Raw genomic sequence first — 16,194 nt, 5'->3', positions numbered from 1 at the left:
GATTATCTTTAATATTGTAACCTTTAAGAAAGGAGTGACAGATTTTATAGTTTTGTTCATTTTTAACTCGTGTAGTTTTGATAAAGTGTGTTTGACAATTTTGGTTTTACTTGTTGGGTAATTAAGCTATATATATTCTAGCGGGGTGTGTGTGTGGCATATGACTCCATATTGAATATACGAACTTGAAAAGGTTAACAACTATTTATTAAACTATTAGCAATTAAACATTCAACAATCAAACGATTAAATATTGGGATATAATTAATTACATAAAATTTAAGAATTTAGATCATCAGCACGACCAGCGTGGATGTGGTGGCTAGTGGCAGAGAGTGAGGTAAAGACAATCTTCCAGGTTGATTCTGGTTTATATGTGGGTGGACCGCAAATGCTAGATGTGCACATCACAGCACGGCAATTTGCTACGCCACAGGATACCTGAACTGGTGGACGAGGTGCAGGACTGTTCATTCCGGACTGTTCGTGCTGAACACTCTATTTGGATAGTTCTGAATCTTTGGACGAGTGCTCCAAATATGCAGGCTTCAGCCGGTCTAGCAATACTGTAGACATCCGAGTACCAATGAGGACTGTGAAGAATTTCGGATGGCGTTTCAGAACAGCATATGGACCATATAAAAGACACTGTAGTGGCAGTCAAACAGAGTCACGTCTCAGAAAGACGTGACTGCAGGTAGCAAGATCCTTGTGCACGAACATTTTATGGGAACCATGATGGGCCACAGGAGCAGGACGGAGTTTACTCATAAACTCCCTCAGTTTCTCTGTGAAAATGGCTCCGGAACTGCAGGTGGGTTGTGAAGGATCAAAGAACTTGCCTGACAGCTTCAAAGTCGTTCCGTACAGCATCTTCGCTGAACTGAGTCTGATATACTCTTTTACGGCAGCTTGAATGCCCAGGAGGACAAACAGCAAGCATCGTGTCCAAGACGACGAGGGATGGCATCGTATTGCTGACTTTAGTTGTCTGTGATACCGCTTGACCATCCCATTTGACTGAGAATGGTATGCAATGAGGTAAAGATCATTTTCCAGGTTGATTCCTGTTTATATGTGGGTAGACTGCAAGCGCCAGATGTGCACGTCTCAGCACGACATTTGCATACGGCGCAATATTACAGTGTACAGACGAAAGCTCGATGCTTCATGTGCAGTTGCAACAGACGTTAGCGGTACATACAATATTCTTTCTTTTGATTAAAATATCTAAAAGCGAAATGTCTAAGCTTGTAAAACAAAAAGCGTTTGTCCTTGACTTAACAACCTGTGCCATGTCTTGTTAGGTTTGAAGCCTTCTTCTGTATTAAATTATTTGTGTGATTTCTATGGCTGCACAATGTGAATAAAGTAATAAATTGATATTGAAAGAGCTGTTGTTTCGTGTAAATTTGTATCGCATGGGTGTCATACGAGAAAGTGTGCTGACTTATCATGCTTATTTAAATTACAATTTTTCTTATAGAGAGATGATGATGTGATGCCATGCTCTACTATTTATGCAAAGTATGAAATGCTATTCATATGCTATTCAGTCAAAATGCTCTTCTTTGTATGAAGCTATTCATGCAAAGTAGGAAACTAGATGCATTGTGGAGATGATTTTTTTTGGAAGGTAAATTTATAGGCCTCCAAGCAAATAAAACTACCATCCCCCTCTCAATCCGAGTGAGTGTGCTAATCAATACGCTTTTTTTTTCTTTCTTTCGAACCGAGTACAACTCAGGTCTATCACCATCGTCATCTATGGAATATTTACTTCCTAGTGAGTTGTAACTGTGTGTGTACCTTACAGTTTGAGCGCGTATGTAGTGTTGGGCTTGATGTTTCATTATCTCCATCTATATTTCAGAAGTGAAGTAAGTGATGTGTTATGATTGAATTACATTTGTAGGTGTGTTGCTCTCTGTGGCGAGAATTTTTAAAGGGGAGATTGGTTCGCATTCACGCCTTGAAGTTGGAAACCACAGAAAACCAACTTCAGCCGACCACCACTGTGGCGACGGTGGGGTTCGAACCCGGGACCTCGCGACACGAGTCCGTCACTATGACCACTCGGCCACCACAGTGGCTAATCAATACGCTATTGGAGATGGTCCTTTCCTTTGAGCATGTAAGTTACGTGCTAAACAGGACTGTATATGGAATGTCTGACCAAACTCAGCCAATGGCTTGTGACAGCATTGACTATCAGATGGCAACATAAAGAGAGATGTCACTCTCCTCCATTTCATCTGTTCATACTAAGTATAGGAATGTCTGACCAAACTCAGCTAATGGCTTGTGACAACATTGACTATCAGATGGCAACATACAGAGAGATGTCGCACAACAGATAAATAAAGTGTGACCTTCATATAGCACCTTGTCTTCTGACTAAAATTCTACGAACTTCTCATAGTTCTGTGAAAGCAGTGCCTCTTTATAAGCATGGGAAGAGCGAGATTATTCTACCATCTTCTCGGAACATCTTTACTCCTTTGGCAACATTGCAGAATCGGAACTGTTGCCAAACGTGCGAGTTGGTCATTAATTTGGTAAGACTTACAGAGATATATACCACCTATTATTTACAGGTGAAAGATGGTGCAATAAATGATAAATAATCACTATTTACATAATTTCCATAACACTACCCCATTCTTTAGAATTTTGTTCCAGCAATTCAGTCCTTAAGTTGGCGGGCCACCCTTGATCACTCACTATGGTAAGGAGCTAGTCTGTTGAAGTGGACCACCTTGCAATTTGAAGATGGCTTCCTTTGAATCTGAACTACTACATTGTTTAGTTTCTTCACAACTCTGTAGGATCCTCCCCATGATGTCTGGAAATTTGGGCACAGGCCTTTTGGATTTGTGGTTGCCTCAGATTCCTTTCATGCTTTGGGTTCAGCCAGACGAGGTCTCCTTCCTTGAAGTCATAAGATCGGCCTTTGCATCATAACGGTCCTTTATCTTCTGAGAGTCTATGTTGATCCTGTTTCTGGCGATTCAATGCACATATCTTCGAGGTGCTCCTGGAGTCTCTCAACATATTTTTCTGGTGGAAGGGCATCTGGTGGTCGCCCAAACAGCGGGCCATCTAGCAGCAGAAGATCTTGTCCCATGAGCATTTCCAAAGGCGAGAATTCGGTGCTCTCGTGGATGGTTCTTGGTAATGGTTCCAGGACCTTTATGCCGATTGTCTTGAACAGTTCTTCAATGTTGTGGTGTTGAAGGCGGGCTTGGATGCACTTCCGAGGTCCTTTATGAGCGTCGCAGGCATCACAATTCTTGCACCACTCTTCCACATTGGTCCTGTACTTGTCCCAATAGAATCATTCATGGACCTTCTAAAGTTTTGGTTAGGCATCGAGCGTCGCCGGCATCACAATTCTTGAACACTATTCCACATTGGTCCTGTACTTGTCCCAATAGAATCATTCACGGACCTTCTGAAGTCTTAGTTAGGCTGAAATGTCTACCAGTCAGGCTTAAATTTAACTCATTCAAAGCTTCTTTTACATCAGGGTTCGCACATCCTTACAAACTCCTTAAAAACTCCTAACTTTTCATTTCCCTCCGGAAGGGCCTTTATAACTCCTTACTTTTTGCAGCCACGCCTGAAAAAGTCCTTTTTTTTTCTCTGAAGGGATGATCTTTCTTAGAATAGGCATTCCCCATGGCGATGAATAGCATTGCCTAGAAAAATAAGAGGAAGCTTCCCCCGAATATAAAGAGGAGGAAAAGGGGGAAAAAAACGCTCTCTCCCTTTGTAATAGGAAATGTGAAAGCAGGGGATGGGATTGGAACATCCAATGGTTGTGCATACCTGCCAACCGTTACAATTTTGTGGTATTTAGTAAATTAATACGATTATATACTTTTGCTTCTAAAAATACGATTTTTTACCGAATCGCTAGTTTTGACGTGTTTTCCTGCCTGTGTCGCAAACTGGTCAGCATTGGAAATCGATGGTCCATAGAACGACATCACTCCGCTAAGCCAGTAGCCGAAAATTCCCCCATGCCCAGTGGTGAGAAAATTTTTACTTATTCAGCGAAACGATGTCTCGAACCTCCTATATTACGCAGTATACTGAGTGCAGACCTCGCAGCTTTCCTATTTTTCCTACTATTTTCCTACTTTCACCGCAATCGTCTTTTTTTTACCGCAATTCTCTCCTACTATTCCTATTTTATCCCTCCTTCCCATTTGCTTACAGTCAATATCTCACTACGAAAATTCAGAGAAACCGCAAAATGTCACTGCTTTCCACAGTTTTTTAGACGTGTTTTATGTGTTTTATTCACATTACAACTCGCTACTGAAAAAGAAGAAAGAAAACAAAATTTCAGTTCGACTGGAGTAAGGGACGACGACAAGCGTATCTTTTTGCCGCCGCGCCTTAAAAACTGAAGTCCAGTGGAGAAAGCGAATCTGTTTCACAGATTGGTTGCCGTAAATAAAAAGGCAAAAAAAAGAAAGAAAGAGGAACAGGCTCTATCCACACACAAGAGATTCCATGAGAGAGACAATGGGTTTATCTCTCCTGGGATCCCGTAACGAGCGTTCATCCCTGAAGCCAGGTTTTCCTAGGAGTAGGCTTTTTGGGCCGTGTGAACCTAACTGGATCATTTCGTGTAGGCAGAAATGAGTTACATAATGACATTACGTATTTGCGTTTTCCAAGCGTGGCGCATCGACTCAGGACGGCTATATAGTATATGACCCTGGCGTCATCTACTCTATCGGCTGCATGCTCCGGTTTAAAGGGAAGAGACACAACACGAAAATGAAGGGAAGATCGCTGAAACGCTCGGCACACGATGCTTAACTCCTCCAGAAGCAGTCTGCCAATCACGGCCGACGTAAAGCGCTGTCATGAGCCGTATTGCGCTCTGTAGGAAAACAGTCGTACTGCTTTTCATATTGATGAATAGATGCCGTGTCGCGCTGGGTGATTCACGTTGCATGCGCCATAGAAAACCTGCTAGTAAAACCCAGCTTTTAAAAGTGACAGCCCGAGCCACGTCTGGTTTTACAGGAGGAGGGGGGGGGGAGGACGAGCCGATCAGCCGCTATAGCTGAACCCACTTTTTTTAACCTTCAGAAAATAACTTTCAGGTATCTTTATGTTAGGGGTCATTCGAGTATTACGTCAGCATGGATGGGGGATTTTCGATTTGCTGACTTGATGACGTGGAGGGGTTGGATGATTCTTACGTCATCAACCACCCTTTATAAAAAATATGAAATATTCTCAATGGCGTCTTACTCGGTGTGAGAAAAACGAGTAAAACTTTTCACTAGTTTGTGTGCACCTGAACTAACATTCTCCCTATTGAATCCCCTACATAGCCACTCTAGTGATCTTCAAATACTTAGTGGATCCAAATGCTCTGGAGCTGTGCGTCATATCTTATCGCGCGTCATATAAGTGATCCGTGATTATGCCGCAGATCACTTAAGTAATCTGGGAATGTGCCGCGGATAACTTGAGTGATGTAGAACTGCACTGGTGGCAGGACCAATGCTCTAAAACTTTGTCACATGTCACTCAAGGGATCACTTAATGTGCCACAGATCGCTTAAATGGTCTGGAATGGTGCCACGAGTCACTTAAGCGATCTGTAAATGTGTCACTTGGTTCATTGTTACAAAAATAGATTTAGAGATAGGCCACATTATAACACCAGGGCCACATTTGGTCCGCACAGGCCGAATCTTTATTGCGGGTCAAGGGTTACCAAGGGCTTAGAGAGGTAGGGTCGCAATGAATTTTTTGAGCAATTTTGGGTTCTTAGCCTTCAAATAGCATTGAAATTAACAAAAATTGATTATAAAAACATATAAAGATATTTTGTTTCGAAATTGTAAAAAATATTTTTACAATTCTTTTAAAAAATATTTTGTGGATTAAAAAAATAAATTTTTGATCATCTGGGGTAAAGCCCCCAATTCAGATTCAGATTCCACCAATAAGCGTTAGGAGGAAGGGGGCAGAGCGCTGACAGGGGGAGGGTAAGAGTTTTGCTGACTTTTTCTGACAAGAGGGGCGAGTCAAAAATTGCTGTAAATTTTCTGACGTAATACAGCCCCTTATTTTAAAGCATGCATGTGCTCAACACATGGCCTAAATGTGGCCTGCCTCAAGTGGCGCTGGTACACTTTACAGATGAATTAAGTGGCTCGTGGCAAATTCTTACTTCAATCGAGCGGCCTGCGGCACATTCCCAGATTGTTTGAGTGAGTGATTTCTGGGGGGAGGGGAAGGCGCTTTCTTTCTTTCAAACCAAGCTCAACTCAGATCTATTACCATCTATGGGCAATTTACTATCTAGGGAGTTGTGCTGGAAGTGTGTATGCCTAACAGTCTGAGTGCATATGTAGTGTTTGATTTTTTCAGTGCTGCCATCTATATTTCAGACGTGAAGTTAGTGATGTGTTATGATTGAATTACATTTGTACTCAATTGTAGGTTTCTTGCTCTCTATGGAGAGACTTTTTACAGTGGAGATCGGCTCGCATTTGCACCTTGAAGTTGGGAACCACAGAAAACCAGCTTCAGCCTTTTGTAATTTTAGCAGTAAAAGTTTGCTATAAATCAATGTATCGGGCCCATAAAAAAATCTGCATATTGACTTCCCGCTCCTTGGTTGGGGGCTCTTGTATTTTAGTCGTTGGTAAAATGAATATGAATTACAATTTTTTGTGGTACTCATGGGGTGGGGACTTCAGGCTGGGGACCCTCATGAGGGAAGTTGATCCATTTTGGAAGGGTGCTTGATGAATCTCATTGGTTTTTTTGTTGCTTTAAGATTGTAAAATTCCTCAGTAAGCTGGTGCTTTCAAATGCCACTTTTCATTTTCACTCTGATGAAGTGGGACAAAATAAACAAGATATGATGTGAAGAGAAGAAGGTGTTGCCGCCAAAGGGTGCAGGAAGGCTTTGCCCTTCCTCCCAGTATAGCTATGTTCATAAACTTTTCCTCAGTATTTAATTTTTAATAAAAAATTTTTGACTCATTCACAAATGCAGATCATGTGAAGCTGTCATGACTTATAGAAGAAAAAACTGGACGAGTTTTCTTAAAATTCCTTTTTGTGGCTTTCTTGGGAAAAAAAAAACAATGTATAGAAAGGATTTGATTTTTTTATTTTGTAGCTTATGAGCATATTTTCATAAACAGTTTACAGTGATTTAACTCTTATTTGGTTAACATCTGCCCATTCTTTATGGGCATTATATAATATTTTATCACGTGTATATATTGTTTATAATTTTTATTAATTGCATTTTTAATTGGGTTGCTGTATTTTTGAAATATATGGCATCTATATTTTTTTTTTCTCTTCCACCTCGTTGGGCATTTTGCCTGTTGTGGCGTTGTATTTGTATCTCTGTCTGGCAGAAGTGGCCACAGCTCAAGCAAGATAAAAACAAAATTTATTGCAAACTCAGTACATCACTTCAGATTTCTTTAAATCATTTTAATACTATATACTACCGCAACTCTCTCTCTCTCTTCTTTCTTACTACACTTCTCAATACCTAATCTTGATCATCATGCTCTGTTACTGTTCGAATTTGTGTTCTCTTGTCGCTTGTTACTCGCGCATACAGTCACGGCATATCTCTTCCTTTTCAGCTTAAATTCCTACCCATCATACCCTTTATTCTGAAAGTTGAAATCTTGGAAACATTGAAATAGAAATTAAAGAAAAAATACATTTAAATGAAAATCAATTCACATGTGGGCTTCTTTTGTTTTTCTGTGGGCTTCTTTTATTGTCTAGTGGTGAAATTTTTTTTTTCAGAGGTGGCGTGGCCCCATGACACCTTAAAAACTCCTTACTTTTCATTTTGGAAATTTTGTATGAACCCTGAAGAGTTGCTGCAAATATAAATAATTTTGTAAGAAAAATCTTTGTCGGCTGTGGTTTTTATTTTGAATAATTGGAAAGGGAATGAATATCACTTTTAGAATTTTTATAATTTATGTGATGCTGTTATGAGTTATATTTTTGACTAATACTTGAAGGTTTTAGAGCACTTTGGTGATGACAGAAAGCATGTATGTGGATTGATTATTTTATGAATTCTTATGATGCTGGGTAATCAAAACTTGTAATTTTTGAACCATTTCTACATCTATATTTTTGAGAAGAGGGGAAGTTTGTTTGCAAATTAAAAATAAATTTGCATATGTGCCCCGCCCTTTTTTTTTTGCTGTAAAACTTGTAAGTTATGAAGTTTGCCATGACTCCCATTTGCAGTACAGCATGACATCTCCCATCTCCAGGGAGTCCCATAGCCCCCAGTATCATCGGACTGGAAGAGGCGACTTCTTGCCACGTTGGTTTATTCCAGGTGGATTCCTTCCAAATCCATTGTTGGTCGTATGTCTTGTCTCTCCAAGGATTATCACTTGAGACTTTAGATGTTATCTGTCTCACTACAAGGTTCAATGGCCCATATTTCTCTTCTGCCTTGAGGCAATGACAATGGTTCTGTGGACCCGGTTCTCTCGTGAGGGTGTCGGCATTTTCATACAATGTTTCTTCATCTTCATGAGGCTGGATCTTCCTCTTCATGCCATCATTGATGAACTCTTTTTCTGCTTTTGGAATCGCCACCACATTCCGTGGAGGAAATTTGCCATGATCTCACCCGAGTAGGGCGATGCATTCCTTCGGAGTATGTAACTGGTCATTCCTCATGTCCCAAGAAAAATCCATGTTTCCAAGTCCAGTGCGATGATACACAGGTCTTTTATATCGTGCCACAAAGACTGTGTGTTGGTCAGCAACTGTGGTGAACTTCACTGAGATTTCTAATTTTTCCCGCACAGTCATTTTTCTCCGGTCTTCAGCGTCAACAAAAGTGACGTGTAGAAAAATCATTGGTGGAATTTTTGAGCCAGGTTCTTCCTAACTATACTCATTTTGGCTACAGTGTTGATGACATCCTTCATGAAAATCCATCAATTTTGCCTTTCGCATAGAATCCATGGTCTCCATCATTGGCGTACGCAAAGGGAGGGTTTTGGGGTTCTAAACCCCCCCCCCTTCCCCCGAGCCAAGATTCTAGTGTTATTTTACAGGAAAAAGCGTAAACTCCCCCCCCCCCCCTCGAGAAAATTCTGCGTACGCCTATGGTCACCATGCAGGCATGAGATGTGGTAAACTCGCCATGATGAAGCATTGAGGAGGGTGAATGTCCCTGATATCCGATGAGCAATCAGAGTAAGTTAACTGATAGAGCCTTTTGATGTCCATGGCCAGCTCTTGCAATGCCTTGCAAGCTTTCTGGTGCCTGGTCTTCAGTTGCAGATGGTGGAAGCCCTTGAGGTAGTTCTCTCTGAACCTCATCTCAAGTCTGTTCATCAGAGCTGGATCTGTCTTCAGCAGCGAGTGTGTGTAGAACCTCTGTGGCTTCACCTGAAAGTATGGTAGCTAGGTGAAAGTCCTTGTGTACACAATCCCATCTTTTTGCATAGGCAATCATCTCAAATAGGGTCCTGTAAATGGACCATGATGTCCTTCCATCGTACGTCGATGCTCGATGTTCGACCAACTGACTATGGCTAGCAAGACGAAGTGATCATCCGCGGAAGACGTAGGCTCTTCAATTTTCTTCTTGAGCTTCACTATACTTTTTGAGATCTTATCACTGACAGCATTCACCTACTCAAGGACAGAATTTATCTCTTGGGAGAGTTCTTTCACGGTGTAAACTATTCCTTCCATTCTGCTTTCAATGACAACAATGTCTCCCTTCACTCTGGCAATCGATGTGGTAATTTCTTCCTTTACTCTGCTGTCATCAGTGTGGCTATTTCCTCTTTCATTGCATTGACATCTGAGCTTGCCGATTCGATCTTATTCACAGCAGCGGCAACATCTCCCTTAACTTCAACAATAGAGTTTGACATCTTCTTTCATGTCAACGATGTATGTGTTGACAGTGGTTGGAGATTTATTCATCTCTTCCAAGATCCCAGTTTCATCTGGCGCATAACATTTATCAACTGGTTCAGCTGTTCTAGCATACTATCAAATTCTTTCACTCTGATCTTCACCATTCAATTCTGTGAATTACCCCCACTCCTGGCACCAAATTGTTCTGGATAATGTCTCTCACAAGCACTTGAGATGGCAAATCGTGAAGCAATTTCGTGGGAAACAGATTTCTTATACAATACATGTATTTACAAACAGCAGTTTCGAAACATGACTGATAAATAGAGTGACCTACAAATAACACCTTGTCTTCTGACTAAGATTCTACAAACTGCTCATAGTTCCGTAAAAGCGCCGCCACTTTATTAGCACGGGATGAGCTTCAAGATTATTCTACCATCTTCTCGGAACATCTTAGCACTTCTCCTTTAGCATAATGGCATTGCCAAATTGGAGCTGTCGCCAAACTCACCAAGTTTGCCTTTAATTTGGTGGGATTTACAGATGTGTGCCTCTAATTATTTACATGGGAAAGATGATGATATAAATGATAAATAATCAATATTTTCATAATTTTCGTGTAAACAATATTTATGTGTATGCAAAAATAAGCAGTGGTGCTATGCATTTTGTTTTTACTTTAAAAGAAAAAGGGCAAATGTGTGATTCTTGAAACTTGAAAATCAGCAGGAATGGAATAATAGGGAAAATGTATGTGGTCCTCTTGTTAACCTTGGGTAGCATTTTCCAAAGTGCGCAATAATAGTTGCAGGCATAATATAGGAGGGAGGGGAGAATTGAAATTTTCTTTAAGAAACGCAGAAGGGGGGGGGTGTTGATGAACAAGAAAATTGTTGATGAATGTAAGAATAGAAACACCTGTAAATAGGAAAACCTAGTTGAGAGTTTGCGTTAAAATAAAAGCAGATTTCAACAACCCATATAATTAAAGTAAAATACATTTGGTTTTTTAATTTTCAGTATTAATTTGTTGCTGATATTATAATCATGAAATTGTAATTACACAGAAACAGCTGCAAATTATCTCTAAAAATTAAAAAATTCATTTATAAGATTATTTTTCATTATCCAAGATTTGCATTACAATCCTATTTAATAAAGTGGAAAATATTTTGATTTAATAAAATTTGGAACACTTATTCATGCTCCGACATTTAATGCTTTCTGTCTTTTACCTCAGTAACTACCAGTTTAATATCCCATAGAAAAACGTTCAGAAAAATATCTCAAGAATAAACTTCCCGACCTCAGGATTGTCATGATTTTTTTCTTTTAAGATATAATTTTTTTTTTTTCTTCTAGGACCTAGTTGATAAAATACAAGGAAAAACAGATTGGCAGAAAATGAATCACATCTGGCATGAACTACAAATGCATGTAAACTATGTTTATGATAGTGACCTAGATAAGTTGAACAAAGATAAACAAAATCGTGGTGTCAAACAAGTAAATATATAATCAAACCTTATTGATCACAGGGTTTGCAACTATATTTATATAATATCTATATTTTCATATATAGTGAAAATCCTGTATAATGATGCTCTCTATGACAATTGACTGTATAATGTTACTACTCTAGGGTCCTAGCAGTGTTAATAATTAATGTATTCCACCTACAGAGTTGCCAAATGCTATGGATTGTCCGTAGTCTCTAGGGACATCATTTTATTGATTTTCAGTTTTTTATTTTCATGTTGACCTTTACCATAACAATGAATTTGTATATGCATGTGAGAGAGTTCGAGAGAAGACAAACTCAAACTTGAAAGGGGTCTGTAATAAAATGAAGCCTTTCAGTGGGTGTGCTTATGTAGGAGGTAGGCACTCAGTTTTCCTTAGTGTTTCTCCTACATACATGCACTCGCTGGAAGGTTAGAGGAATACGCAATGAAAAGCTTGCAATCCAGGCTGACATCAGAGCATGACAATAGGGTGATAGCAAGTATCTAATATCAGCCTTCGAAAATCAGAAAAGTATCAGTTATATAAGTGAAATCTGTGTGTCCTCATGGATCCCCCATATCTGGTTTAGACGGTTTTGGATACACTCACCATGCTACTCAATGCCCAGGGATGGGAGTGCTATGCCATTAAGAATTTCCTGCTATATAATGTGCCATAACGTTGATTTTTTACAAAAATTTGTCACTTCTGCACCGATCAGGGTTCACTGAAATTTCTCTCTTCAACTTTTGCTTTTGAGAATTTCAGTCTTTTCTCATCATTCGAGTCTCAACCTTTGACATTAACCTTGGCATTGCTACAGCAACTTATAGAGAGCCTTTTTATGTGTTTTCCTGTTTTTGTTTGTAAAATTCATCAAGGTACCGGTTTTGCCAACGCGCATCGTGCCCATCTTTCCGAAATTTTAGTACGTCAAGAAACAGTTTTTTTTCATTGAGAAAAAGTTTTTTTTATTTAGAAGCTGTTTTTTTCCTTGCAACTATAGTCCAGGGCTCATTTGGTACCAAAAAGGATAAGAGGCTCTATTGCACGTGGTTTTAGTTTTTGAAATGGCATATGCGAAGTTGAGAGGTTAGTCAATCAATTAAATTATCAGTATTTTATTAATATAAATTATTAAGTTATCATATAATGCGAGCATTTTTTTCTTTTTCTGTCGTCCGGTATCAAAAACTTGTGTTTAAAGAGACGACGGCTATTGTTATTAGATGTACCTGCTACATCTTTTCATCCATTTCTGTTGAGACTTCCAGCAATGAAAATTGTTTGGAAAATATTAGTTTCTCGAACCATGTTCTGGAAAAACCAAACATTTCTAGAAACATTTTCCGTAAAAACTGAGTGACTTCCCCAATATTTTCCGGCATGCTGGATTTCATGTGGGAATAAGGTATATACTCTTTTGCTTGGTGGGGGGATAGTGATTTGCAAGTCCCAGCACTGCAGTATCAATGCTGACTGTGTGAAACAAAAAAACATATTCAAGCAGCTCACTTTTTTTGAAAGTGAGCTTCTTTAGTTAGCCCTTCCATTTATCTAAAAAAACGGAAAAACATTTTCTCAGTATTTCACTTAAAATTTATGATGATTTTATTGGTTTGTTCAAAATAAACTAGTAAAATGAATGGTATTAAAATTGTAATGGTTGAATGTTTTCAGGGGGAAAAATTGGCGGTAAAGCATTTTTTGTATAATAAACTGAAGAGCCAAAAAAAACTGGTACAGGCATGCGTATGCAAATAAAGAGATGTGGAACTAATCAGAGTACGACGCTGCGTTCGGCAATGCCTTGTCTGGCATAGTTGTTAGACCGGTTACTGCTGCTGCAATGGCAGGTTATCAAGATTTAAGTGAGTTTGAACATGGTGTTATAGACGGCGCACGAGAGATGGGACATAGCATCTCCGAGGTAGCGATGAAATTTGGATTTTCACGTACGACCATTTCACGAGTGTACCATGAATATCGGGAATCCGGTAAAAAATTAAATCTACGACATCGCTGCGCCGGAAAAAGATCATGCAAAAACAGGACCAACGATGACTGACGAGAATCATTAAACGTGACAGACGTGCAACCCTTCCACAAATTGCTGCGGATTTCAATGCTGGGCCATCAACAAGTGTCAGCGTGCGAACCATTCAATGAAACATCAACGATATGGGCTTTCGGAGCCGAAGGCCCACTCGTGTACCCTTGATGGCTGCACGACACAAAGCTTTACGCCTCGCCTGGGCCCGACAACACCGACAGTGGACTGGAAACACGTTGCCTGGTCTGACGAGTCTCGGTTCCAATTGCTTCGAGCTGATGGACAGGTATGGAGACAACCTCATCAATCCATGGACCCTACATGTCAACAGGGGACTGTTGAAGCTGGTGGAGGCTCTGTGATGGTATGGAGCTTGTGCAGTTGGCGTGATATGGGACCCCTGATATGTCTAGATACGACTCTGACAGGTACGTAAGCATCCTGTCTGATCACCTGCACCCATTCATGTCCATTGTGCATTCTGACGGACTTGGACAATTTCAGCAGGACAATGCGACACCCCACACATCCAGAATTGCTACAAAGTGGCTCCAGGAACACTCTTCTGACTTTAGACACTTCCGCTGGCCACCAAAATCCCCAGACATGAACATTATTGAACATATCTGGGATGCCTTGCAACGTGCTGTTCAGAAGAGATCTCCGCCCCCTCTTACTCCTACGGATTTATGGACATCCCTGCAGGATTCATGGTGTGAATTACCTCCATCACTACTTCAGGCATTAGTCGAATCCATGCCACGTCGTGTTGCGGCACTTCTGCGTGCTCGCAGGGGCCCTACACAGTATTAGGCAGGTTTACCAGTTTTTTTGGCTCTTCAGTGTATATAAAAAAAATTTTCATATGACTTATGATCAGGGTTTTAGGGCTATAGTCACATTTTTTGCAAAATGTTAGAGAAGTAGTGGCTACTTTCCCAAAACTGTGTACAGGAGGTATAAAAGGAGTAGACCCATCTATCATTCGATTATCTCCGGGACCACACATTATGGTGATGACACTGGGTGAAGGTCAGGAAGGACAGGGTGGAAAGGCAGACAGAAGGACTCCAGTCAACACTTTATAGTTGGAGGGGATGGCAAAGCTGCATTCTTCAGCTGGTTCTGTTAGGAGTTGTTGGTTCAGTCCCTGGTCAAGTTCATTCATTGCTTTTTTTTTCTGGCGACAGCGACAAAAAAAAAATACTTAGTATTAATTTTGCGACGTCCATCCTCTGGTTATATTATTTTTTATCTTCACTCGACAAGAAATATAATGGATAAATTTCTAATAAGCGCAAGAATTGTGAATCTGATAGAAACATTACTGAAAATAGCCAAACAAAAAAGATTAACTCGGATTTGCCATCTAAACATCTTGTAAGCAAATGGTGTGCGCTTTACGGATGGCTTGAAGTGGAATGGACGGATGAGAAACTTCCTGTTCCTTTTTTCAAATGCAATTATTGTGTACAAGCCAAGAAAAGAAACCTTCTGGCAAGTGATAAAGGTAAGCCAAGTTTTACATGCCGTATAAAAAATTTCTTCGTATTAGCAAACATGGAATTTCATATTCTATTTTTCATTCACTTCCTAATGTGCTAAAATTTTGAAATTATGTATACTGTGCTTTTGTGCTCTCGATGACAATAAAATATTATAAACAAAATTGGTAAATTTTTAGTGTTGAGATGCTATTCTTTCCAGTTCACGATTACAGTGATGTATCATTTTTAGGGCAGAGATTGCTGCGTGCGTGCTGACTGAGTTCAAGAAAAAATAACGATCGGAAGTTCTTTTGGAAGTCTAACTTTTATTTCTTAAAAGTTGCAAGAACAATAAAAAGTTTAACAAGATCATTCACGATCATCATAAATGAAACAGCCGACAAAAACAGCCGGCGATCAAAGGGAGAAAAAACATAAAATCCAGACATACAAGTGGAAAAGAACAGATACGCAACATATACTTGTAGAGAAACACTAGTCTACTATATAAAGCTGCGCTTCCATGTGGGTGAGAGCGTGCCACCGCCGATTTGCATAATGTGTCGGGCCGACCGGTTTCATGTGCATAAAAAGGGGGAACATTCCAACAAAATACTGTATTTCAGCACAAAATGCGTGATGCCGGAAAGTCAAGGCACGCCAGCTTTTTAATTTCCAGAAGTTGGTCTTTTCCGGCATGCTGAGAAAAGCAAGGTTTCTCATTAATACTGAATTTTGACATGAAGTTCATATTTTTAAATACAGAATGACTTAGTTTGTTCTTTTTGAGACAGTTAATGCATAGGTTTTATTTAATTCTTTAATATGATGAATTTTTGTAATTACTGTAATTTGCAAAAATACCTATTTTGCAAATTATAGTGCATCTACCACATAGACCGCTGGGCTGCAGCCTGGTACCGGGAGAAGTCACAAAATGAAAAGCAAATCAAATTTTTTTTATAACTTTCGCGATAAGTTTTCACGTTTGGGTCTTCAAAGAACTGCCTGATCTCGCACCTTCAACTTCCGATGCGGTATGTCCGGATTCCAATCCGAAACAGAAGCATGGTAGGATAATCATTCAGAAAGGCAAAAATTGTAGGTTCAAAAAGTTTTTAGGTATCTCTCTGGCATAAAAATTATTGTGTTCCGACAAAAATGATCTTTTAAAGCAGTGGTTCTCAACTTTTCTTGACTCACAGAGCCCTTTTCAGTCTA

The 16,194-nt window shown here is 39.8% G+C and overlaps 1 protein-coding gene across 1 annotated transcript in view; it reads left to right on the top strand.

Moving 5' to 3' along the window:
* The window catches only part of Polr1A (RNA polymerase I subunit RpI1), a 553,279-nt gene that overhangs the window by 151,773 nt on the left and 385,312 nt on the right, over window positions 1-16,194 (top strand). The window contains exon 8 of the mRNA XM_089249700.1: window positions 11,290-11,433. Coding sequence (XP_089105826.1) covers window positions 11,290-11,433 — 144 coding nt within the window. The remainder of the gene's footprint in view (window positions 1-11,289; window positions 11,434-16,194) is intronic.

Source organism: Pholcus phalangioides, unplaced genomic scaffold (assembly GCF_987345545.1).
Source record: "Pholcus phalangioides strain wild (caught in Gottingen) unplaced genomic scaffold, Ppha-v1.0 ptg000022l_1, whole genome shotgun sequence".
Classification (NCBI taxonomy): domain Eukaryota; kingdom Metazoa; phylum Arthropoda; class Arachnida; order Araneae; family Pholcidae; genus Pholcus; species Pholcus phalangioides.
Note: the sequence above shows the minus strand (reverse complement) of the source record. Positions and strands in the feature narration are given on the sequence as shown.